We start from the raw sequence: 27,528 nt of genomic DNA on the forward strand, positions 1-27,528 counted from the left end.
GTCAGTCAAAATGGATTACGGGCTCTTTGCATCTTGATTTCTAGGGCTGATCTGAAAACGACATGTCAAAGCCATGAACATTTGTCAATGATATGGCAACAACTACTGTCAGAAATTTGAAGACTTACTTTTTCCTCCAACCACTCAGTGTTTCCTTTTGCAATATTTTGAATTTTGCATGTATCCAAAGCTTCACAAGGCCAACAGAAGAGCATTTGTGAATGCATTTATTTGCAAATATCCTTATTTCACAAATTAATGTATTTGGAATGAATGTAATATACACAATTAATGGAATTGTGTCCACTACAGTGATGATACAGATGATCACAAATGCAAGCCTGCATTGTTAATGTGAACTTTGGATTAATATTTGTATCAGCTCTAGTCATCTATTTATGCTGGTGCCTTAAATGTTTCAAGAGAACATTCTGCTCTCTAAATAATGAATACCAAGCCCACATCTGTGTTTAATTAGTACTTTTGCACCATTCATTTTGAGATACTAACAGAAGTATAACACACAACCAATTATTGCCCTTTTGAGTTTTCGTGATTTAAATCAGGGATGGGGAACTTGTGGTCCTTAACATGCTATTGGACTACAACTCCTGTCATCACTGATCCATCGCCCATGATCTCTGGAGCAGATGAGAGATAGATTTGAACAACTGCAGGCTCACAGGTTCTTCATCCTTGATTTTAAATACAGGAGGAAGCTATAAGCACAGCCTTGATTTATTTTTCCAGCTCCATTATTAGGAAAAGGATTAGTGCAAGTGCTGTTTAAGAATCTGATCCTATGTATGTTTACTCAAGACTTATGATCTTATGGTCTTATGCCTTGGTAAGTGTTCATAGTCTTGTAGCCTAAATAACATTTAACAGGAAGATATCTCCATTTCACATTTTGTAGGCCCTTTAATGCTTATAGTCAGCAGTAAGTTTACATTGGGAGCGTGTCATACTGACATAGTAGAATCTGCTGTTTACCTAGAAGAAAAGCATGTCAAGTGTGCCACACTTTAAGTGGGACATAGACTAATTGGAACTAGTTCAAAGGATGGCAAAGGAAATGGTCCAGAGTGTGAGGCTTATGAGAAAAGGTTGAAGGGACAGGTATGCTTATCTTGGAGAACCTGAGTTGGGGACATGATTGCACATCAAATATTTGCAGGACTCTGTCACACAGATGAAGACAATGATTTGTTCTTTGCTATTCCAGAGAGCAGGGATAGATCTAATGTTTTGAAGTTGAAGAAGTGTAGATTTGTGTTGAACATTACTTATTAACACTAAGAGCAATTCAGTTGCCTAGAAGGATGGTTCTCTCAATGGGATGCTTTGGATTTGAAGTTCCTGCTTCCTGCATCCATCAGAACCATGGCCTGCAACCCTGTAACTATGATTTGGTTGTAACCCCTGATAAAGGCAGAGGGGGAGATGATTATATATCCTCTGGCTGTGTCTGTTTACTGACAACCCAGAAACGGAGTTCTGTGACTCTGCATGCACAGAGTGCCTTCCTCTCGTCGCTTGAGTAATCCTGCAACTTTCTCTTCACACTTTGGGAAATGGCAGGGTACTTATTGATGCTTGGTTGTGTTGATTCACTTTCACAACTCTGAAACAGCGGTCCCACTTGCACAGACAGCCCCACAGACATGCACTGATGTATGTATGGAGCTGAAGTATAAATGCATTAAGTTCCTATACACGCACAAAACTCACTACTCCTGTGAGGAATCGTGACAAAAGCAGAAGCAGTGCTTATCGTGTACTGAATCACTGTCTGCCATTCCACTGTCAACTGACTGCAGGTAGTTATCCATACTTGGCTCCAGAATGAGGTTTGTACCTCCATCAAAGCATGTGCAACCCCCATGACTCTGTATATTATATATGGTGTATAGCAATGTCTTAAATTGCTAGTTACAGGTAGGTAGCCGTGTTGGTCTGAGTCGAAGCAAAATAAAAAAATTCCTTCAGTAGCACATTAAAGACCAACTAAGTTTATATTTTGGTATGAGCTTTCGTGTGCATGCACACTTATTCAGATACAGCAATTCTTAAATTGCTGACGTCTCATACTGAAGTTTACAAGCCACCTATATCACCTATTACATGTCCTCTAGTGTGACATCTATTTCCTCCCCCTCACCCAGCCAATGCAAAACATTTTTGTAGTTTGAAAGCCAGATGTAATACACTTAAAAGTGTGCTGGTTTATGTAGGGGAGGAGATGCTTTTTAGGCTGTTGAAAAATGTATTGTCTAATATTAATCATTCCAAACCTCTTTGTCAGGGTATATCAGTAGAATTTTTGGAATGGGTATTTGGTTTGCTTTCACCACAATGCTACAAATGAATTGTTCCCTTAATGCAAAACAGCCTGCTTGAGAAAGTACTTCAGTACTGTACTGCAAGGGATTCCAATGCATTGAGATTGATGCAATCCAGATAGGCTTTGGAGGTGATCCTACTCGCTGGTGATTCAGAGCTCCAATCTCCTCAGAGATCTGACACAGGCTCCTTTGTGACCTTTATGTACCACTGGAAAAACAGTGACTTGGCAGATATTTCCAGATGCAGAGCGATAAAAGCTGAAGTGAACAAAGCTCTAAAATGAACTTTTCTAAAATAATAATAGATTAGTACTCTGGTAGTCATTTTCCTTGTGATATTTCAGCGATCCTCTTCCTAGGTCCAGTCAGATTCTATACTTTTGACATTTGCAGAAAATCAAAACCAGAAACTTCATGTGTTCTCTTGACTGTCTGCAATGTTTCTTGAACACTGCTCAGAGGCTTCTATTAAAAAACGAACCCTTGCCTATCCAAGCCACAATCCCAACAATCACATACACATCCATGGTGCAATGGGCACCAATGTAAGCTTTTTCCTTGAGACTAATTGCTGCATGGAGAAATATTTGTTGGGCTCAGTGGAAAGGATTAAACCTCACTTTCCAGGGGGCCCTGAACCTGTAAATCAAAGAGAGGGGGAACCTTTCTAGCTGTACAACTGAAGTAGTGCCTAGTTTTGCACTAACTTCAGCAAGTGGGTAGCATCAATTTTGCAATTTTGAGTGTCAACACTGGGGCAGCAGAGATTTTTACTGCTAGCTTAGCACAAAGGGACACCACCTATCATGTGTCTGAGCTGCAAACTACCATTATGATAAAAGTTTAATCCTGACAAGGATTTTTATCTGTGCCTTTGCAGGTTCACAAGTAGATGTGTGATGCAAGTAGAGAGGTTTTCAGGTGTTTGCAGAAGCAAGTGGGATAGATTGTATAACTCCACTGTGCCTGGACAAAATAGGATACTGCTTCACAAGTTATGGTATAAACTTTTATTTATGATATCCCAGTTCAATGATGAGATATGTCTGAATTACCTGGCAGAAAATTGCAAACAAGAAGCAATTGGCGAGTAGATTCACATTTAAGATGTACTAACTAGGAGTTGCCAATGTGGTGCCTTTGGGCACAGTACTGTAGTGCCTTTGAAGTATTTCCCTGGTGCTAAGCAAGCCTTTAAGCTCACTGTCCTTGATTAGGGAATGGCAAGGGTGGTTACCCTTTTATCCCTTTAAAAGATGGAGGAGGAATTTGATGATCTGTTGGATTTCCTTTTAGCCCTGTGTGTTTTTCAAGGTTCAGATTAATTGTATTGGACCCAACTTTTATCAGCTTCTTGGAAAAACAAATTGTGTGTGCCACTGTCTGTCCCTCTGGTGTGGGGAGATGCTGATCTGGAAGAGGAGAAGTGGTCAGGAGGAGCACACCCCATAACACTCAGAAATCCTAATGTAGCCATATACATACTTGAAATGAGCAGAATGTAGTATTTATTTATTGTAATAACCCACCATCCCAAGGAAGTTGAAGAAAAAGACTGCACACAACAAGGAGCTTTTGCTTTATTTTTCCAATCAGGAGGAACATTCCCTGCACTGGAATTTCTTTCAAGTTGAAACAGCAGTTTGTAGCACTTAGGGCTCATCCAAATTCCTTTTGTGCTGCGCTTTCCAGATACAGTTATGTGCTTAAAAGCTCTGTGTCCAGTGGAGTTGTGTTTTGTCCTGGCTCTTTCTCTGGGAAAACTCACATTTTACCACCGAACTGGAGCAAATGGTAATCTGTGGAAAACCCAATTGCCGTTAGCTCTGATTCAGCGGTATAATGTGGGTTTTCACGGGGAAAGAACCAGGTCAAAAAACAAACAAAACCAATGTTCAGACACAGAACTTTAAAGGCTGGAGCCGTGCCTAGAAATGTGGCACAAGCAGAAGTCTAGATGAGCCCTAATAAGTCGTGTTGCATGCATGCTGCTTCATGTACCTGCTTTAGACCTCAGACTACTGAAGAATCTCACCAAAAGTTTAACTTTAGCACACATTCTATAAATGTCTTGCTGGTTATGGATCCATGGGTAAATTCGGTTTAGCCAATGACTTCCTAATTTAATTGTATTGAAGAGTAGTGAAGAAGACACTCAATGGACTGCCAGCTGACACCTGATTGTGGAAAATGAGTAGCTTTATTCCAGTATTTGAAATACTGTGCTTTTTGGAATATACAAAGATTTTGCACCAAAAAAGGGCTGATTCAGAATGCAAAAGCCATTGGTGGAAAGGTCCCCCCAACAGCCTATCAATACTTGCAAAATATGCTTCAGACACTATAATTCCTGTTAGATTTCTTTCCGTCATCACAAGAATGGTTCATTGGAAATACCCCCCTCCCTCAAAACAAAAAACACCCAGCCCAATAGTAGTATGTTTGGTTATAAGTTAGGTGTGCCCCATTGGTATCCAATGAATTTTTCAGTGAAGATCCTGTTTCTATGAACATCACAGCAGCTAACAGCCCCCCCGCCCCCAGCCCTAGCTATCCCCCAGAACTGTGGCACCAGCAATAGCTTACTGTGCTGTGTTCATGCTTGTAGTTAAGACAACTGAACTAGTGTCTTTGTGTAGGGCATTAAACATGCTCCATAGACTGGTGCAATTGCTGGCTAGTTCTGGTCTGGATCCAAAGAATGGTATGGCCAGGGAAAGATTTTCTAAAGCAGTCTCCCCTTCAAGAGGAAAACAGTGAAAAATTATATGATGCACACGGTCCCTTGAACACACCTAAACTTACTTTTGGAATCCCACTCTATGTTCTAGCAGGTTATAGGTGGAGGTTGGGAGGAAAGTAGGGTATGTACCTCAAGCAACAAGGTGCTGCATCTCTCTTCAGCTACTGTCATGTTAACACTGCAGCTGAGATTACTTTAAAGGCTCAAGGCTACCCATCTGTTTAGGATTTCAGTTAAAAACGTCTGTACTTCATTGTTTCAGCAACATATTCTTATCAGGTACCCAGTTCAAAGTTGTCATCAGAAGCAGCAAAGCAAATAGTCATTTTTCAACGAAAGAGCACTGTCGTGGAAACTATTTTACATTTGAACAATTGCATAAGCGAAAGGCAAAGTACATTCAAGATCTTGTGGGGTTGTTATATGGGGGGTTGAACTGTTTGATCATGACAAGATACTTCAGGTCACAACAACAAAATCTCATACAACCACATCAGACATTTAAAAACCTATGCATTTCAAAAGATTTGCCAGTGCGTCTCTGAGAGCAAGTTCTTTAAAACAGAACTTAAAATTTCCAAAACTTTAAATTTTAAAAAAATACACTGTTCTAAAATAGCCCACCAGTGCTTATGCAAACTTTCTGTATTTCTACAAAAATAGATGCACAAAGAACTACAAAAACTGCATTCCTGAAGGAGGACTCTAGGTCAAAGCTAGGTCTCTCCTGGCAGTCAAGGGTGTGCATTAGTATATAGACAATGGCACACATCTAAGCAAAACACTGTTAAAAGGAGCATAGAGAAGTTAGATTGGAGAAATGCTGCAGCAGGCTCAGATGACAAATGATATACAAAAGAAAGGTTTTCGGGTTTTTTCTTTAATGTCCTGGGACTTTAAAATGACCTTCTGGAGGTAAAGGCTCCATCAAAAAAAACATATGGCTGGTTTTCTCATCATCTGCTTAGTATAATGTTTATTGCCACTGTGAAGAAACAGTAAAAAATAATAATACTGTAGTATCTCCTTCACAAGATGGGAACTCTTTTAACACTGGTTACTGGTAAAATCCATTTTTTGGTACTTCAGAACCATGATGTCTCCTTACTTTTGTCCTGATGTTGGATGCCTATTTTGAAAGGGAAGAGGAAATAAGTTTAAACTTGCATTGTTTGAGTGGCTTAATTTGATCAGTCAGTCATCATCTTACATCCCACCTTTCTCTCATCATGGCTCCTAAGGCAACATACACGTGGTTCCCAGGTATGGCCCATACTGTACCTGCTTAGCTTCAGTTGGGTGGTGACCTCAGGTGCCATCAGATCAAACTCTGGGACAAAAGTTAATTACACCTGTGTTGGACTGTACTGTAGCTGACTCCCCACCCCCTGTCCAATTTCAAGAAGTAGTACTAGACTCAAAACATATTGATTAAAATTATCTGACATAAACATCAGTTTGGTTTTATTAAGAAATGACATTTATGTGCCTGAGATGCATGATAATTTTCAGTTTAAAGTAGTTTGAAAGAAGAACCATTGCATTTGCATCCATCCCACTTTTGCTTCTGGTACACACATTTGGAAGATTTTTGCATTATTTCTGAAACCTGCACTGCCTGCTTGACCAGAGGTGAGAGTAGGATAAAATCTGGCCAACTGACTAAGTGAAGGGGCCAGCTCAGATCCTGAGGGACAAGGACTGAATAGAGATGTATTGGCCACACATCCTTCAAAGGACCTGCTTTTCTACATGTAACGAAGAGAGGCATGTAATGAAGAGGGCCGGCTGTAAGGCAAGGCTGGGTGGCGCAAGGCGCCAGGGCGCAGGGCTGCCAGGGGGGGCGCCGCATGGCTGCGCCCGCTGCAGTGCCACTGTGATTGCCAGACAGCCACGGTGGGAAACGGGGGGGGCGCCGGAGCGATCTTCGCACCATGGCGCCCGGGCGCCCAATATGCTTAAGACGGCCCTGAAGAGAGGCTTCAACATGTATTTCACCTCAAGGAGAAAAATGTATTTGTACAACCCTAATAAGAGAAGAACCCCATCATAAATGTGCCTTTCAAACCACTTTTGCCTCTCCTCCCTCCAATTATTTTTAGTTGTAGCAAACATAAAAACATATAAAAGGATAAAACAGTAAATCAATACAAAATATAATATAAAAGGCTGGCCAACACAATAAAAAATTGAAAGAGCCCATGAAAAAAACAAGCAACTTCCCAAATGCATTAAAAAAATAAAAATAGCTTCCCAAAAACTTTACCAAAAAGATGAATCCACTAACGAATCATTGAAAAATTTAAGCAAAGAGACAACTGAAAGAGCCAAGACAATTATCTGTTCCATCTTAATAAATTAAACATAAATATTTCTGTGATATTATTATGAAAAAATGGGCACATTTTTGTAATGTTTTGGAACATACAAGTTCATTGATAATGTCCAGCCTTATACTGATCCCAACCTGCTGTAACAATAGTATTTCTTTATGCCCTTTATCTTTGGTTTATTTTGCCTTTTAGTAAAACAAGTTATTAAAAACATTTATGCGAAATTAAAGATTATGCTGAAGTTCCTGCACTAAAGGGCATGGGATGGGAACACTATTGAAATTACTTACTGTTGAATAATTTCCTTATGCTTTTGTGGAACTGGCCCAGATTAATTTATGTGTAGTTTTGTAATCTTTTAACATCAACAAGGCTATGTAAGGCCATGTAAGGCTATTCATGTCTGGCCTGCTGCATCCTCAGTTAATGAATATGTCCTTCTCAGGAGCTAGGAGTAATCTAGCCAGTGATTCTTGAAGGCAAATTTGTAGTCTTATGGGACACAATTTACTTTCCCCCCTCAGTAATGCTCAGTGAGAGAAAGAATGTGGGGGGGGGGTGCAACCTTGCTCCTGATAATGTTAGTTTTCATTTTCAATCATTATGGATTCAGTTAAGTAGAGATTTTGCTGTACTGATACAGACTCAAAAGAAAACTTGTGAATGATGGGTGTGCTGAGATGAGTCTGGAGCAGCTGCTTCAGTCAGAAATGTTTGTGTGAATTCTCCCCGAGCCGCAGTGTGTATTCAATGGTTGCAGATCTTTTGTGTAGTGGAAATCCCTTCCCCCAGGCAGTGCTCCATGAGTGGACATAACATTTCAAAGCTCTCTGTGAGTCATCACAATTGCATATAACATCTACATACCAGCTCTGTTGGGATTAGGGCAATGAACACGGTAAGGAGCACTTAAACATTGTATAGCTACCACCAGCCCCTGTCCAATGGGCAGGGGTGGTAGAACTTTTAGTTCAACACCTAAAGAGCCACAAGTTCCTCTTCCGCCATCTTTCCATCCCTCAAGGATTAATAAAAATTAAACGCACAGGAACTTGTCACTGTTTTACATATGTGGGGAAAGCCTACCCTGAGTTCAAATAAATGCAAGCTAATTGATTAATATATGACATGCTATAATATGCAAAATGTTCATTATCATTTTTGTGTTCAGGTAAAGCTGAAGTCAGTACTGCTTGCATAATTAAATGTTAGGTACAGGTAAAGGGACCCATGACTGTTAGGTTGAGTCACGGACGACTCTGGGGTTGCGGCACTAATCTCGCTTTATATTTGTCCGCAGATAGCTTCCAGGTCATGTGGCCAGCATGACTAAGCCACTTCTGGCAAACCAGAGCAGCACACGGAAACACCGTTTACCTTCCCGCCAGAGCAGTACCTATTTATCTACTTGCACTTTGACGTGCTTTTGAACTGCTAGGTTGGCAGGAGCTGGGACAGAGCAACGGGAGCTCACCCCATCGTGGGGATTCGAACCGCCGACCTTCTGATCAGCAGCCCTAGGATCTGTGGTTTAACCCACAGCGCCATCCATGCCCCGCGATCCATCATTGACGATGCATCCTCAGTTTTGACCCCTGTACCAAGCTCTAAAACTGAAAAGCTGGACTGGGCCATTAGCATTCTATTCTTATAACAATACTGTAGTTAAATTAGAGCCATCCCTCACTCACCCCCCATCCCAAAATATTAATTCATTTCCTTCCAACTTTCACTTACCCATGAACAAATTGCAGCCCCTTTCAGGGTTTTTGAGCCTTTCCTTTTTAAAAAAACAAAAACAAAAAACTTAAAATAAGATTCCTTATTCAGCCTTGGACAGACAATCCAATTGTCTAGACAGCAAGGAATACTGGAATTGCTATCAGATGCACCTTTATGTTGCCTTCTATGACAAGAGTCATAGACAGCTGAAATTTGCTCATAAATATACCTTGCCAAAAGGCAGACCCCATGAAGGGCCTAACAATTGCTCCTAGTCATAGTAGACGATCACTTTACAACCTGGAGCATGAAATTTAATTACTCTTGTGTCATCAGTACAGCTGCAAACATAATTAATGGCCATAAAATTGCCCGGATCTTTTAAGGATTCAGTTGTGCTGTTTTTTCTTAATTTCTCGAGGCAGCAAAAGCAGCGCTGTTTAACTCTCTCCCCGATAAAGGAGAATGTGAGAATGAAGCTTTCTGGGTTGTAGCAGTTACTACAAGAATGTGAGACAGGATATTTGCACTGCTCCGTTCTCTGAAACCCAAATTCAAAGAAACGGAGCATCATCCAAGGCTATGTGAATGGTACAACATATATATATATATATATATATATATATATATATATATATATATATATATATATATGTAGTATACTTGTGAGAGCCATCTACTGTACTATTTCCCATATAAACTCTTATATTAAACCTGCAAACAGTAATGTCAGACTTGTATGGAAAAAACCTGGTGGATTTCCTATCCTTGGTGGCAAAAACTGCAGTCTGAGAATTGGAACAACGGTTTTATTTTGAAGTACAGGAAAATCAATTTAAGATCGTAGCATTGCTTGCTAAAGTTTGTAGTCTGCTACTCTACAGTATATTAATAGGCAATGGCAAACAAGAATTACACATTATATCTGAGCCTCGATCTTTTGCCCTATCTGTCCTTGGCTTGAGCATCACTTGAACTAGGTCCTAACCCAGCAAGTTTAACCTGAGGCTCTTGCCTCTTTTCCACACCAGATCTGGGAGAAGTAGAATAAGCAACTTTTTCCAGATCCATGGCTGGCAGGGCTCACTGTAGTTATCCAGTTTTATGGGTCAGTTCTATACAGAGTTACTTCATGGGGCATGTGCCTCCTTTTCCAATTCACTTTTCAGGTCAGCAATGGCTGCTTCTCCATTTGATACAATTGAGTTATACTAGTGTTCTTCACTAGATGTGTAAAAAGACAGGCACAAGTGCTCAAACACTCTGGGAGATGTACTGTACAAGGTTCTTTGGATGCCACCCTCTGGACCTCCCATGGAGATGATGATCACAGGATCCGAGGTGGTTTGTGTGAGGAGAGGTGATCCTTGAGCATATTGGGCTCCTGAGATGCATAAATCTTTGCAAGTCAAAACCAGCTGCAAACTCACCTGCCACATATCATAGCTCAGTGATAGCTAAGTAAATGAAATGTCTCAACTCAAAGGCAGTATGATGCTGAATACCAGCTGCTGGGAGACAAACAACTCCTTTTCTCAGTTAAGAGTGATTTACAGATTACTGCCTAACCCTAAGCCAAGTAAGGCCTTTGATTTAACCTGACTGTTTGGGATCTTCAGGTTTTGTGTGTGTGTGGTAATGATAACTGCCTTGAAGACAAAGATATCCGAATGAAAGTTGGTACACATTCAAGACACGGCTCCAGTGTGATTCTAAATCCGTTTTAGGATAGCTGTGTATCATACTTTATAGAGGATGGCTCTGTTTGAAGGGCTGTCAAAGGACAGTCCTCATGAAGGAGTCCTCTTTTTCATGTGTGAGGAACCTCTGGCCCTCCAGAGGTTGCTGAGCTACAACCCCCATCATGCATGCTGGGGCTGATGGGAGTTGTAGTTCAGCAACACCAGGAGGGCCAAAGGTTTCCCACTCCTGCTCTATTTGAAGGGCTGTCTGTCCGTCTTCTCATGTCACGTTTAAAGGTAAAGAACCAATAGATTGGTAACTTATTTCTCATCAACAATTAGCATCCAGACAGGAGACTGAGCAGGCAAATTGGTCAGCTGGCCACAGTCTTTCCCAGATGCATTATATTTCTATTATTTGTATTTATACATAAAACCAGTATAGGTAAAGGTAAATGTGGTGCCGCTGTGGTCTAAACCACTGAGCCTCTTGGGCTTGCTGATCAGAAGGTCAGCGGTTCAAATCCACACGATGAGGTGAGCACCAATTGCTCTATTCCAACTTCTGCCAACCTAGCAGTTCAAAAGCATACCAGTGCATGTATGTACAGCAGGTACCGCTGTGGCGGAAAGATAAACAGCATTTCCATGCACTCTAGTTTCCGTCACAGTGTTCCATTGTGCCAGAAGTGGTTTAGTTATGCTGGCCACTTGATACAGAAAGCTGCCTGTGGACAAATGCCGGCACAAAGTGAGATGAGCACCACACCCCATTGTCACCTTTGACTGGACTTAACTGTCCAGGGATCCTTTACCTTTTTACCTAAATCCAGTATATGCAAATCTCTGTCCTCTTTTTTGGTGATGCATAGCTTCTTCATTTTTAGCAATACACAAGTGGCCACTTTAATCTATTTTCAAGGGACCATGAAACATAATGCATGAGAGAGTGAATGAATATTGAATTACCACAAGGTAACTTGATATATATACTTAATATGCAATTCTTTGTGGTTCAAATGCTAGCTAGACCTGCTGGGATGCCTGCAGCAGAGTAATGGATGAGACCAGATGTCATTCCAATGGTACAAAGTTTCTGGGTCCTGAGTATGGAGTTCACAGGGAAAAACTTTTGTCTTCCAATTCAGAGAGCATCTCAAAGTGCTAAAATGAGATTGTATAGGTGCGGCAGAGCCCCATCTATAAAAGTAATTTGAGAAAAAGTGTTTTGTGCTTGGAATAAATTTATTTGGAAGACTGCCCTGTAGAATGACAGCTTTCTTTTATGCTGGGTTGTTTGGGGGAAGTTTTATAGTACCTAACATTTGGGTTGGATTTTGTAAAACACTTCATGATCTCGTGGGTCCACATTGTGTGAATTCAGAACATCTCATTCTCATACAGGATTGATTAAGAAACCAGATTCATTGCAGGCTTACAGGAAGGAGAATCCTAAGTTTGTCTAATTTGAAAAAAAAGGAACAAGGAAGGGTATTTAGAACTGCAAAACAAGAAAGCCAGTATCTGGTTCCTACTGACTTTATATAATAACAGGATGTTTGTGGTTAGATTTTTGCTACAAGCAATAGAGCCCTGAACCTTGAGATTGCTTGGCTGTATTAAGTGTGTTATATGTTTGTCTGCTTTATGATTTCAGTGGGAGTAAAGAACTAATTCTTCTAGATCATCATGGCAAATCTTAGCATTCTTGCAACTTCAACCCTTTCTAACTACATCAGGGATTCATATCTAACAGAAAGAATCAGGGTGGGGAGATTGTGACCCCCTCAGCTGGTCTTGGACCAACTCACCATGCTGGCTGATGGGAGATGGGAGAAGGAGGCCCAGCAAGACCTGCAGTGCCACTCTTCCCCCCCCCCCCCGAATTAGCAGCGGTCTTGAGAATTTGCTTGGTTACGACACGCTTCCTAAAATACGAACCACGTAAAAGAGAAAGCTGCAGCTTACCTGTGTCAAACCCAAAAGTTGGCACAATGTCAACTGTTCCATGAAAGGCTCCTGCCCAAGTTGAGGTAGCACTGGTGACAGCAGTAGGATCTGTCTTTGTTGCATCACACTGTGGTGGAGGAATCTTGCCTGCGCAAACTGAAGGCATCAGCAAAGATCTGTACCGTGGGTCAAGGTGCGAAGTTGGGTGGTGATGATGATGCATGTGTGCATGAGGATGGTGGCGGTGCATGTATACATCATGCATGTGTCCATATGAAGGGCTCACCTGAGATGCTAATGGATAATGCCAAGATTCTGGCATACTCGGCGGAGGAGGCGGAGCAGTCTGGTGCAGAGTATGTCCTGGCCAGCTGCTGGGATCTGCTGCTGAGAAGGTGCCTGGTGCAGTAACAGGAAAGTCAGGATGAACTCCACTTAAGCACGGCGGAGGTGGAGTTTGATAAGAACTGGTCCAAAACGAAGCTGGGAAACCACTCCTCTGGCTTGCGATTGTTGCATTCTCTTTTAAAAGAAACATCAAAATGACGATAAATTCTTCCATAGATCTTGAATAATAAACAGCTTTGTTAACATGAATAAAGAAACAAACTTAAGTTCCATAGACAACTATTTAAAAATGTTGGTGAAAGCACAAGTAACTGGACCCTGCCAGAAACCCTTCTTCATGCGCCTCCTCAATCTGAAGCTTGGAGGACGACTATGAGAGTGCAAGCCTTTTTGGTGGTGGCCCCCTGACTATGGAATGCTCTCCCTAGGGAAGCTCACATGGTTAAAACTTTTATGTTCTCCCAGGCCTTTTTAATATATATGTTTAATTCACAGTGGCAGTCTTAATATATGCATTTAAGGGCTATTTAAGTTCTTTGCTATACAGCTGTTTGTTGTTTTGGTTTCATTGTGCTGCTTTTGTATTTGGGTTTATGTGCTGTTTGTCTCTTAAGTTTATTGGATTTTTTTTCTATTTTATTAAAATTCTTTTTAGACCCCAGGGCTTACCGAAAAGGGCATAAGTAACTGGCCACTTTAGTGTCTAATCAGCAAATCCCATCTTTCTAAGCCTGGGTGGTAAATGATTCTACTATGTAATTATGGTGTTAGCATAGATACTACTAGTATTCTTGCCCAAACCTTGATTGGAAGGAAAGGAAGGTGCTTTGGGGGAAATAAGGGAAACTAGAGATGTTACCATGGAAGAATATGCCTATAGCTGATGGTGAGGAAATAAAGTCAGAGGAATATCACAAAAATAAGAACATTTCAGTGGGGTGTTTATCAGACCCACCCATATCTATCTTTCTGTCTATCTATCTATCTGGCAATTGCAAAGGTTTATTTGTTTTATTAAGCTAACGAGCTTTCATATCTCAGAAATTACAATGTTCAATGGATTTCCTCAGTGACCTTTTATTTATTTATTTTTAAATAATACTTTAGTTTTAACACAAGTTAATAAACTGTACATCAAAAAATATACATGCACACCACTGAGGCCCTCACCATATGTATCCCAGTAGAGAGCTGTGCAGGGACCAACTTACGCATTCTCCTCAGAACCTATCACACCTGAGTTCAATAGAACTACAAGATGCCCTGAAGAAAAGCCTTATCTAGCCCAGTGTACTTTCTGATGAGGAATGCTCAAGAGCAGACAAAGGCTTTGGAAGGAGAACTGCAGAAAGGGAAGCAACACAGTCAAATCCATTTCTCCCCTCCTTCGGGAACTCTGGAGGCCTTAAGTTTGCCTTCGCATATAACTGATGGGAAAGGGTGTTCAGTGTCCAAGAGATAAAAGTGCACTCCTCTGTTCTGTGCTAAATGTGCATGGAGAATGTTAGGTCTGTAGAGCTTTAAAATAACATTCTTGAATATTTGTGAAATGTCATCATGCTTCCACACCCAATTCATAAACATTTCACCTCTTGCACAACCAAATTCTTGGAGACAACTTCTTAATATCTTTTGGTTGTTGTTTTTAAACAAAAAAAACTCGGGGGGTGGAGAACAGTTTTGACGCTCCTTATCTGGTGAGGTGATCACTTGGCATTTTTACATATATATTTTTAAATTTATCAGAAATCATCTCCTCTCTGGTGAGAGTCACCTGAGAATTACATTTGGATGGCTAGTTAAGATGCTAAAGCAGAGGTGGCAGTAGGTAAACATGCACCTACCAGTAGATCTCTATGTAACTGCAGTACATCGGAAAGGATTTATCACTCCTAATTGTTAAGCAGCAGCAGCAAAATGACACACTCATTGTAATGACAATATGAAAAATATGGGATAACTAGGAGCAGAGTTTTGTATGGAAGGATGGTGAGTTCTGTTCAGTTCCTTTACTTAGTAGCAGACAACATGGCCAGGCTGCATGGCTTATCTGACGTCCCTTCTAGATAGCAACTGCGGAAGATGGTGGAAAAACTGAGGTTTTTAAACAGAGGCTGGACGACCATCTGTCAGGAATTCTTTATTTGTGATTCCTGCATTGCATGGGGTTGGACTAGATGACCCTTGGTGTCCCTTTCAACTCAATAATTCTGTGCTGTATACTGAGATGAGAAGATGTGAGGCAGCAGAGAGATTGGCACAGTGCAAACACACCAGCAGGAACAGCAGATTAGCTCCTCTGGCACATTTGCACTCTGCCAACCTCACTTCTGCTCTCCAGCTCAGGATGCAGCAGTGTCTTGGCTGGGTGGGGCGAGGTCAGGTATGCAGTGTAGCCCCATCATGCCATCCGCTATTGCCTATCCTCATATTAGCTGTCACCAAGGTCATAATTCTTCCATTCGAAGTATAAAGAACTTAAGGGTGGATCATGGGGTTTTAGTAAACAAAAATCAAACAAACCCCTAAATGGATTCAATATGCCTGCAGTCTGCCCACACTTGCGCTAAAGATAGCCAGAGGAGTGCAATCCCTTCTCAAAGCTATTCTACAATGTAATAGATCAGCTGTAAATGCAGGGCACAATCATTTCAGGCATTAAGTGTTCGTATGTTCTTTGATTTCGGTTTTGAGATTTCAATAAAGTGCTTAATTAATAAAATTGATACTGTCTATACCCATTTTGGTAGTATTCAGTTGCTTGGAGAAAAATAAATGCATCCCAACTATCACTCCCATTTCATTTTCCAATTTTCATTAATTCTGTAATACTAAGCAATCCCATCTGCCTGGAATGGCCAGCTCTTTCCAAAGTCATGGTGCTTATCCACCCACCAGACTATATAGCATGATGATAAGATAGCAAGTCCTGCATTGTCACACTATAATATCTTTCAGGAAAGTGAAATTCTAAAGGTGTGAATATTGAAGAATTTTCCACATAGCAACCTCCCATTCTCTGAGACTAATTCTGTAACACTCAACGCAACACATAAAATCCACAAGCATAAGATCTCCCTGTAGGTTTTATTATTACCAATTGGGAGCCCCATATTTCTGCTCTGAAGATTTTAAAAGTGGAGCTGGACAAAGGGGGGCAGTTAACATGTCTGGTACCTGCATGGTTTCCCCATTGCTCCAGTTACAGTTGGGAGGGGCAATTCAGAAAGGTAAAATAGCATAGGAGAAACGGGTTTTGCACTCTCTCCAAGTACTATTTCTCTAGTTATCAAAGCCATTGCATGAGGCTGCTGCGTAGTTAAGAAAAAGGAACTGAAGAAAATGCTAGTTACAGATCTCCTGCATCACATCTCGTTTCATGGGAAAAGGTAGGGGCTGGTTTCAACCAGACAGTTCCACTAGTGGGAGCCAATGCAAGACATCAGAATAGCATGCAGGAGGAGAGTGCAAAGGGTTTTTTTCCCCTCCCCCCCATTGGCTCTAAGAAGGGTTAGGACAGGCATGTCCAAAGTCTGTTAATTTGGCCCCCTGGCCAGTTTTATCTGGCCCCTGTGGCAGTTCATTTATTGGGGTCAAATCCTAAAAAGGCTCAACAAGTTCAATTAAAAAAAAACCTCAACAACTTTGGTTGGCCCTCACACATGTTCACTTCATCAAATCCGGCCCTCTTTGAAAAAAGTTTGGGCACCCCTGGGTTAGGAGAACCGCTATAATATCATACAGGAGGAGTGGGGAGATTGTTCCATCTGATAAGCAAAAATGCTTACACTAGTGGAATAATCATAATAGTGTGATGTTGAATTCTTCTAATTTCCCCCAGGAATTTCCAAATTTTGCATGTGGCTAGTCAGACGGCACGGTTAACACTGGTTTTGCAGGTCAGATTTTTGTATATCTGTGTCCTGCCATCCAGGTCTTGTATGGCAACCTAATCTTTAAAAAGAATGTATACCTGAAGGCATCTATAAAACCCAACTTGTGTGCTCACAAAACAAAAGGAATAAAGTAAATGAGATGTAACCAAGTTTTGCTTATAAACCTTACCTCTCCATAGCCCTGTCTTGCTTTTTGAAATGACAGTCTCAGGACTGAAGTGACTAGCTTGGTTTAAAGCTCTTGAGAAGTGTTCATCCACTACTGACCCAATGTCACCCTGAAAGTAAGTGAAAAGGACGCAGCGAGAGTTAAGGTACTCCATATCAGTAGGCTGGTCTTTCTCATCTTCCTCTTGTTTATTAGGAAGGGTCACTTCCAGAGATTCCTGCATCTTGCTGTATACAGCTAGCTTACTCTGGTATAAGGGGGGGGAAACAGAAAGAAAGAGAGTAAGATAACTTCAAGTACAGACTACTGAAACAAACATGCATTTAACGTATGGCAATGGACATACTGTACATTTTATATTATTATACATTTCCATGTAGCCAGCCCTATCTATTCTGTAAGTGCCTGCCACAGAGAATGGCCATTCATATTGTGTCACATAGGGATGAAGGTACCATAAGTAGAAATGGAGACCAAATGAAATTAACTGACCTAACAAACACCACCAAGATTAATGCACAAATCAAAACATAACCCCTTCCATTATTCAGTGGCCAGTGAGGCGTCCTCCAGATATTCATAGAATCATAAACTATCGGGTTGGAAGGCACCCTTGGGGTCATCTAGTCCAAACCCCTGCAATGCAGGAATCTCAATATGTTTTTGGGCACAACTCCCATAATGCCTCAGCATTGGCCATTCTGGCCAAGCTAATGGGAGTTGTAGTCTAACTAAAACTTGATGGTTCAACATTGACTATGCTTGCATTTTACCAACAGAGTCGTGCTGGTTCTTGTTTTAAATGACTCAAGTGGCTCAAGTTCATGCTGCTTTGGTGCAGGCCCTACTGCACACCTATCTGGCAGCTTTGCATTGAACCCAGCAGGAATTGCTCGTAATAACCATGCTTTTAATGGTATTGCACTGTTCCTCAATCAGCCATCTGATGAACTAGTACTCTTGTTCAAGTGATGGATTTTCCCAACCCTAACTTATGAGTGGAAAGCGCTATAAAATATTCCAGCTTTATAATTCAGTTTCAGGCATTCTTCACTATCCTCCACTTGTCATAGTTTTCCTGGGCTTAGTTATCGTTTGTGGAGGAGGAGGATGCTACACATAGATGTGGGTAGCAGAATCGAGCCATTTGTGAGCGGGGAGAGGGGGAGTCTAAGCATTGCCAAAGATACAAAACAAATCTGTGCTCTTCCCTCATTCAAGCAAATGCTGCATTTTTTTACATAACACCAACTTATAAAAACATTGCATATAAAAGATGATTAAATGTGATGAGATTGCTGTGAGATAAACAAACCCTTTTAAAGTTCATAAGGGGGGAAAGAAACATAATTAAAACCAATGTTGGATGATGAAAGCCTCTGCGTATCTCTCCACGATTTTTCTGTCAAATCAAACGAAAATGTCAAAATAAATTAAGTGTGAAGATCAATTTTACATGGAACATATTTTTCAGATGTTCCATGTTACGAATGTTTTCCAAGAAGCCCAGATCCACACCCCTCTGGCAATGAGCATCCCTTTGTGCCCAGCATGGGGGAGAGAAGGGAACGGGTGTGATTGTTGGCTGCATGGCCAGTGGCTGTTCATCTTAGGGTACAATTGCCAGCCATGCCACCTGCTATGGAGGCCTCAGCATTTGGCTGACTTGCTCATGCAGAGCTAGTTGGCTGGGGGACCAGGATACATACACCAAAGTGGAGGCTTCTCTGCTTTGGTCTCCACCTGAGGAATAAACAGAGGATTCTTGTCTAACCTCCTCTCCCACTCTGCTATCATATGTCGATTATCCAGGGCTATTAGTTCCCCTTTCTTGTATGAACTTGTTGTGCATATATTTTGGTTCATGGCAGTTTGTGCTTTTGTTTCTTAACTGTTACAACTGGCACTTAAGCATTAGACTCAGACCATAGTTTGGGAAGTAAGGGGCTTCCAGGAACTGGCAGACGGATGAACTTGGTGGTGGCAGGCAGCAGGAATGGCTCACATGGTATGTCTGTTCTAAGTCACTCCACCACCCCCACCCACCCACCCTGTAATTTCCCCATTATTTGCAGGAGAAGTTGCTCTTAGCATCAGATTGTCCCTTCTTGTGCATTACACCATCCTCTAGCAAGCTGCAATCAAAAAGGTTGCAGGTTTTTAACTCAGCTCTCAGTGGGCTTATTATCCACACTTACCTTTCATCCACTGGTACAGCCTGTGCTTTAAAGCTCGGGGTCCAAGCACCTTTTTCCCCTCTGGAGCTTCCCCCTTGAAAATCTACTCTCTAATGCTCAGTCGGAGCAAATGTTAGTCCGTGGAAATACCAAACCGACATTTGCTCCAATTGAGCAGGTTTTCACAGGGAAAGCTCTGGAGCAAAATAGAGGGGGGGCAGTGGGACGTGGAGCTATAAGGTGCCGACCTGTGCCTGGAAAGAGTGGGGCAAAAGGTAAGTGTGGATAAGCTCTTAGTGTTTCCCATTCTTCCCCTTCACCCTCTGTGCAGCACGTTTGCCACCATTCTTAGGCTCTCAAAGAAGTAGTCTGTTAAATAGCATTTTAGCCTGACACAGGCTTTTCCAACCTAGTGCTGCCCAGATGTTTTGGGCTGCAAACTGCCATAGGACCTAGTCAGCACATCATGCTGTCTGCAACTGATGGGAGTTGTAGTTCAAGTACGCGTTTTATAACTTCCACTTATTTCACTTCCTTCAGCTCAGCAGCATCACAATGACCCATATTCAAAAGTTAGTATTTTCACTTTCTTAGAAATACCACATTGTTACTCACATCACAATAGAACAGGGTGAGCAACCACAGCCCTAGGGGCAAAATGTAGCTCCAGGCCCCTTGGTACTCACTCCCCACCCCACCCCCTGGTTGACACACCCTCTCACATGGCAAACTTGTCATATATTAGCAATAACCAGTAGCTTAAAAAAAACCACAACAACGGGAAGAAAATTGCATTGCAGTGTTCACTGTCATCATAGCTGCCAAGTTTTCCCTTTTCTCATGAGGAAGCCTATTCAGCATAATGGAATTTCCCTTAAAAAAAGGGAGAACTTGGCAGCTATACTGTCATACAGCTCTATTTTTCAACATGGGCCAGTTTGGGCGTTGTCACTCCCCCCGCAAATGTAGCAGTTTGACTCTGCCCTTTGCAGATTTCATTTTATTGTTATTGTATCCCGTTTGAGTTTTCAGCTTATTGAGATCATTTTCAAATGGCGAACCAGGAAAATTTACATGTGAAGGGTAGGCCAAGGGGGCAATGTGGAAACTTGTTCCTGGGATCCAGATGCTACTGCCTGGAAGTCTGCTAGCGTTTGTATATAGTAGGTGGAATTCAGGAAATTAAAACTCGTATCCAGAGCTGCTGCTCTGTGCAGGAATGCTCTTCGTTTCATGGTCAAGGCTCTGTCGCAGCATTTGCATTTCAATCTTTCCTGTTTCTCATCCCAAGAGTTATTGCTGAAAGTTATTTTGGTTAATTTTAGAAAATGAAGCTGAATCTATGATATTCCTATTTTATCCTGAGATGCTAACGCTTTACCAACCTAGTGGCAAACTTCCTCCACATACATAGAATGTTTGTTTCAACAACAGGGTAATACTTGATATACATTTTCAAGCAACAGAAACCAAATTAATTTCCCCCCCCCCTTAAAGTTTTCATACTAGGACAATTCCTTTGAGCCTCAACATTGTTCATGAAGTTAGATTTTTGTTGGCAGTCTTCAAGAGATGGGAGAATCCTAGCCATAAAATAAACTTTACTAACACTTTTAAAGCAAATTATTCCTTATGGTCCTCTTCCAAAGCACCTTGATGTGAGTACGTACTAAGGCTTCCCCATTCGTTTCAATGAATAAATCGACTAAAATGAACGGAGAAGCCTTTGTACACATAAGAGTTCTGAGAGCGCATTTCATAGGATGGCTGCTATTGCAACCCGTGCCATTTGACCAGTACTAACAGATGACCCTTTGTCAGCAAAGTGGCAACAATACTGCAGAGTCAACATTGCTGTAAGCATAACCATACATCATCTGTGGCATGAACCGTAATAGCAGCTGGGCACGCTATGTTGCACAGCAGAAATAAGCAAAGCCATCTTGCAAAGATGCCACAGAGCAAAACTAGGAATTATTCCCCCATAGGTCTCTCTGCCATCACTATACACACCCTCACTGATACAATGCCTTATAAAAACAGACCAAAGATCTATCTAGCCTGCCAGGCAATAGTCGTCTCCTGCTCTGGGTTCCTCACTGACTCGGAACCTCGAGGTATATAGGCATCATAACTGGTAGCAAGTGACAGCCCAATTCTCCATGAATTTGTCTAATTCCCTTTCAAAACTATCAAAGTTGGTGGCCATCACAATGCTTGTGGTAACAAATTCCATAATTTAATTGTGTGTATTTGACTATTCAGCTTCATTGGAAGACCCCATGTTTTGATATTGTGGGAGGGCCCATTTTCTCCACAAGGTATATACCTCTTAACGTGGTCTCTATTACTCATATTTTTTTCTAAACTACAAAGCACCAAACTATGTTACCTCCCCTTGCATAGAATTGCACAGTTGGAAATGATCCTGGGGGTCATCTAGTCCAACCTCCTTCAATGCAGCTATTTCCTGGCACCTGCTACATTATTGATTGAAACTGGCACCTTCTACATGCAAAACATGCCCTCTTGCACAGAGATACAGTCCATCCCCATATTACAAAGATATCCTGGAGCTTTTGAAAACAGATCCCCATAAGCTTTAAGGCCTTTCCAGTGATGAAAAATAGGACAAGCTCAATTTGCAGCCCCAATAAAATGAACTTAATAATAAAAGGACAGGAACAAGTGTGTGTGTGTGTGTGTGTGTGTGTGTGTGTGTGTGTGTGTAGAGAGAGAGAGAAAGAAAGATGTTTACAAATAGTGATGCACAAATTGCATGTCGAGTGCAATAACCCTGAAAATTCCTAAGTCAGTGCATTCACATACTGTAACTTACACTACTGAGAATTTTAAACTACAACCTTTTTTTTCAAACTGTGTGACATATTTCAGTGCTTTCCCCCATTATTTTTAATGCCATCTGTGACAAATTGAAGCACTTTTAAAATGTTTATTTCTGCCCGGCTGGCAAAGAGTTAACCCACCTCCAGCCTGACTGGCATAGAACTCTGATGGGGGCGGGACTGTGCCAGGTTTGAAAGGAGGGAGAGTCGGTTTGGTCAGTTAGGAGGGAGAGGGAGGAAGGTGGGGTGTGGTGTTATGAGGTGGCTTGTTAGAAGACAGTGAAGAGGCTAGGACAACTTAAAGTTAAATGTTTGACTGAGTTTATTTTGTACAACTGGAACAAAGCTAATTAATAAATGACACGTTAAAGAATCACTTATGTTTTTAACACAATAAAACTTCATCTCTGTTTTTGCCAACAAGAGGTCCGTTTGTATTTTTCCAGCGAGGTACCAGGACTCACAGCCGTGGTGACTCAAGAGAGGGCCAAACTCACCTCAGGCAGGGAGGTGGTGGTTTGTGTCCTGAAGTTACACGGAGGAGACTTAGAAGGGTAACCTGAGGTGCCAAGAAGTTGCCAGAGTGCATAGGGCAAACTTCTACAGTGGGGGAATCCAACTGAGGGAGACCCTTTACTGGAGGCAAGAGGTTATTCCTGGGGGACAGCCTAGAGTTTCTTAAGGTACCAGGTCACGCAGGCTGGAAGGCTCTCCTTACTTAGAAACCCATTAGTAAAAGGGGTTTATTTTTGAGGCGGCAGGACCAGAGGGTGGGTGTTTTCCCCTCTGGATTCCTGTGTCACAGTGATAGTAAGGCAGAGTGGGACCAGGGTCGTCACATTTTTGGTGGCAGCGTCGTGATCGAAATTCAAAGCTCACGCGCCTAGTTTGGTTTGAGTCTGTCAGGATTTTCCTGTGAGGAAAATGACTCACGTAAGAAAACCCAGAGAGGCAAAAGGAGATGAAAGAACGGAAGGGGCTGAGGAAAGCCCAGATTCTCAGGTAGAACTGATGAAACTACGAATTGAGATGGCCAGAATTGAAAGTGAAAGGGAGAGGGAAAAAGCTAGAATTGAAAGTGAGAGGGAAAAAGCTAGAATTGAAGCTGAGGAGAGAATGCAGTCCGAGAGGCTAAGGGTTCAATTAGAACAGGACAGAATGAAGCTTGAAGAGATACGTTTGAGATCAGAATTAACTCGGAGTCCAGTTAACAATGATAGTATCGCAATTAATTTAAAAAGGTTCCCCAAATTTGGAAAAGACGATAATGTCGAATCGTTTCTATTTACCTTCGAACGCGTTTGTGTGGAATTTCAAATACCTGAGGAGAACTGGATGCTTTATTTAAGACCTCAAATTTGTGGGATACTAAGTGAAATTTATGCTGACCTGAGGGAAGAAGAGCTGTCAAGTTACCAAGTATTTAAGCAAAGAGTCAGGGTTCGATGTGGGCTCACGGCTGAACAAAGCAGAAAGGCTTTTCATGAGGCAAAAAAGGAACATAAAGAGACTTATGCCCAACTAGCTAGCCGCTTAGATAAATTACTTGACAGATGGATTCAAGGGAGTGGAGTGAAGGACTTTGAGGAGTTAAAACAATTAATTTGTTTAGAACAATTTTTTAAGCAAATCCCTAGCAATTTACGTTGGTTCTTGAGGGATAAAAAACTGAAAACTGTGGCACGGGTTGCTGAGGTCTTAGACGAACTACAAGGAGATTTCAATGAAATAACATTCCCAAAACACTCACAGAAGGGTAATCCATGGAGAAACAGAGAAAATAAAGACAGGCAAGAAAATTTTCCTGTCAGGGAATCAGGTTCTGACAAGACAGGGTCTAAGAAAATCACTTGTTTTTTCTGTAATCGTGAGGGCCATGTACGTGCCAGGTGCCCCCTGCTGGTTAAGTCGCAAACTACACCTACTGCAGCTAAACAAGTAAAACTGGTAATGCAGTCACAGGAAAATAGCTCGCCTCAGACAGAAGGCTCAGAGAAAGCAGACAGTTCAGCTGAGACTACTTCTAAGGTCTTACAGGTCTGGAGGGCTGAGCAGGAGTGCAACCAAGATTACATGGAGCCAATTGAATTAAATGGTCAGTCTTTTTTAGGTTTGAGGGACACAGGAGCAGAAGTCTCACTTGTTAAATCACAATTTGTTCCAAAGGAGCAGTACCTCAAGGGTCAGTCCTATAGTTTAAAAGGCATATGGGGCCCACATTTTGAAGTACCATTAGCTGAAGTTGATATTACCTACAAAGGATTTTGTGGCAAGTGGAGAGTAGGAATCCTAAATGAATTGGAGGTACCCTTTTTAATAGGGAATGACCTAGCTAGTCAGAAGCACCGTATTCAAGTGATAACTAGGTCACAGTCTCAAGTCACTGAGAGTAATCCCCCTGCAGTTATAGAGTCACCCATAGAGCCTGGTGAGGATGAAGGGCTGATTAGCGTGCCAGTGGTCCAGGAGCACGGTGCCCAATTCTTGAGTGATCAAAAAGAGGATGAAACTATAAAAGAGCTGTGGGGTAAAGCACAAAGTCCTACTGCAGAAGTAACTGTGGAGAACCCCTGCTTATTTACCACCATTGAGGGAAGACTGTATAGAATTTCTAGGAGGAGGAAAACTGCTGCTGTTTGGGAAAGGAAGAAACAGTTAGTGTTGCCAAGAGCTTACCGGTTGCAAGTGCTACAAATGGCACACGACGCACCCTCAGCAGCGCATCTAGGCATTAGAAAGACTAGTGATAGAATCCAAGCAAGATTTTACTGGCCTGGGATGGGCAAAGACATCAAAGAGTATTGCAAGTCCTGTGTGATCTGCCAAAAAGCAGGCAAAAGAGCGGACAAAACGCGAGGCTTGTTACAGTCTATTCCCGTAATTACTGAGCCCTTTTCCAGAGTAGGAGTGGACATCCTCGGGCCTATCTCCAGAGTTACTAAAAGTGGGAATAAATTTATTTTATGCCTCGTGGATTATGCTACGCGCTATCCAGAAGCAATACCTCTAAAGGACATTGACTCAAAGACTGTAGCAAAAGCCCTCATGTCGGTGTTCTTAAGGCTGGGATTCCCCAAAGAAATTATAACAGATTTAGGGACATCCTTCACGTCCAAGACCATGGAAGAGCTTTTAACCCTTTGTGGGATTAAGCATGTTAAAACTACGGCTTATCATCCACAGTCGAATGGCTTGACGGAGAAATTTAATTCGACCCTGAGCCGGATGCTAAAAACCTATTCCATCAATCATCCTAACGACTGGGATGAGAGGCTGCAACACTTCCTATTTGGTTATCGCGAAGTGCCGCAGGAGAGCACAGGGTTCAGTCCTTTTGAACTCCTATTTGGACGACAGCCACGAGGACCCCTAGACTTGATGAAAGCAGCGTGGTCAGGGGAGGAGCAGATCGACAGCCCTGATGTTGTGACGTATCTACAGGAGCTGCAGAGCGACCTTCAAGAGCTACGGGAGCAAGCTGCTCACAACTTACAGCAGGCACAGCGTCGACAGAAGCAGTGGTATGATGCACACGCAAGAGACAGAACTTTCCAGCCTGGTGACAGTGTGCTCGTGTTAAGAACAAGACGTCGAAAGAAGTTGGAGATGTCGTGGGACGGTCCCTTCAAAGTGGTCGAGAGGATATCTGCGGTGAACTATTTGGTAGAGTTAGATGGGGAAGGGAACCGATGTAAAAACTTTCATGTAAATTTACTTAAGCCTTATTTTGACAGAAATAAGTTGGTGTTGCAAGTAAAGGGGAAGGTGACCCAAGGAATTCATTTAACTGGATGGGGAGAGCTGAGTAAGGGCACAACTCTATCAGAGGTGTCATTCGATGAAAGTCTGACCCCAGAGCAAAAGGAGCAGTTAAAATTAGTCCTTGCTCAGTTTGCTCAGATCTTCTCAAACATCCCAGGGAGGACCAACCTAGCAACTCATAAAATAGATACGGGGGAAGCAAGACCCATAGCTACCCCTCCTTACAGAGTGACGGGGGAGCACGCCGACTTGGTCTCTTCAGAGATCAGGGAGATGCTTGCACTGGGATTGATTGAGCCCTCTTACAGCCCCTGGTCATCGCCCCTGCTCTTGGTCAGGAAGCCAGACAATACCTTTCGTCCCTGTGTAGACTTCAGAAAGTTGAACCAGGTGACCGTGCCGGACGTTTACCCCATGCCACGGGTGGACGACTTGGTTGAGACCATAGGAAAAGCGAATTATATATCTACACTGGACTTAACAAAAGGGTACTGGCAAGTGGAAATGGATCCCTTAGACAGGCCCAAAACCGCTTTCATCACTAGAGATGGGTTGTTTGAATTTAAAGTGTTGCCTTTTGGATTAAAGAACGCGGCAGCCACGTTCCAGCGACTCATCGATAGGATGCTAAGGGGTCTGCAAACGTTCGCCCTTGCTTACATTGACGACATAGCGGTATTTAGCCCATCGTGGAGAGGTCACTTACAGCACCTAAGTGTGGTCTTCCAGAGGATAAAAGCGGCAGGTTTAACAGTAAAAGCGGCTAAGTGTCAGATGGGGAAAAGACAGGTAAAATACCTAGGCCATGTTCTCGGAGGGGGAGTGATCAGGCCAGATACTAACAAAGTGGAAGCCATCAGAAGCTGGCCGGCTCCCAAAACTAAGAAGCAGGTGCGTGCCTTTATAGGAGCTATAGGTTATTATAGGCGTTTTATCCCCCAGTTCAGCACTCACGCGGCTGTGTTGAGTGACTGCACGAAGAAAAGCCGCCCGGACAGGATTATCTGGACCACACAGTGTCAACAAGCTTTTGAACTTTTAAAGGCTGCTCTGATGACAGAGCCCATTTTAAAAGCACCTGATTTCTTTTGCCCTTTTAATTTAATGACGGACGCTTCAGGTGTTGGTTTAGGTGCAGTGCTGGCACAGGAGGGAGAAGGAGGGTTTTTACACCCGGTGTTATATATCAGCCGGAAGCTATTGGAGAGGGAAAAGCACCTCTCTACCATAGAACTCGAATGCCTAGCGATTTTGTGGTCCGTAGGTAAACTGAAGCCTTACCTGTGGGGCCGAAAGTTTACCCTATATACCGATCACTCACCGCTGAAATGGCTAAACCAAATGAAGGGTAACAACAGCAAGTTAATCAGGTGGAGCATGCAGTTACAAGATTACACATTTGATGTCAAGCACATAAGTGGGAAGGAAAACATCATAGCGGACGCTTTATCCAGGTATTTTTGAGAGGTATAGGATGGTGCAAATTATTATATGAAACGGTGGTAACCCTAGCAAAACATTTGTGCTTAGGCATTATAGTCTGACACATGCCAAA

At 42.2% G+C, this 27,528-nt stretch overlaps 1 protein-coding gene across 2 annotated transcripts in view; it reads right to left on the minus strand.

Moving 5' to 3' along the window:
• Positions 1–4,526: 4,526 nt before the first annotated feature.
• VGLL3 (vestigial like family member 3) overlaps positions 4,527–27,528 on the minus strand; it is a 31,913-nt gene continuing 8,911 nt past the window's right edge. The window contains exons 2-4 of one of the 2 annotated variants that reach the window (XM_035116030.2): positions 17,189–17,435; positions 12,794–13,297; positions 4,527–6,217 (exon numbers count right to left, since the gene is read on the minus strand). In XM_035116030.2, coding sequence (XP_034971921.2) covers positions 6,174–6,217; positions 12,794–13,297; positions 17,189–17,435 — 795 coding nt within the window. In that variant the 3' untranslated portion in view covers positions 4,527–6,173. Of the gene's footprint in view, positions 6,218–9,797; positions 13,298–17,188; positions 17,436–27,528 lie in introns of those variants that run through there. The other variant, XM_060273646.1, reaches the window with a different exon arrangement.

The sequence above is a fragment of the Zootoca vivipara genome, chromosome 4 (genome assembly GCF_963506605.1).
Source record: "Zootoca vivipara chromosome 4, rZooViv1.1, whole genome shotgun sequence".
Taxonomy (NCBI): Eukaryota; Metazoa; Chordata; class Lepidosauria; order Squamata; family Lacertidae; genus Zootoca; species Zootoca vivipara.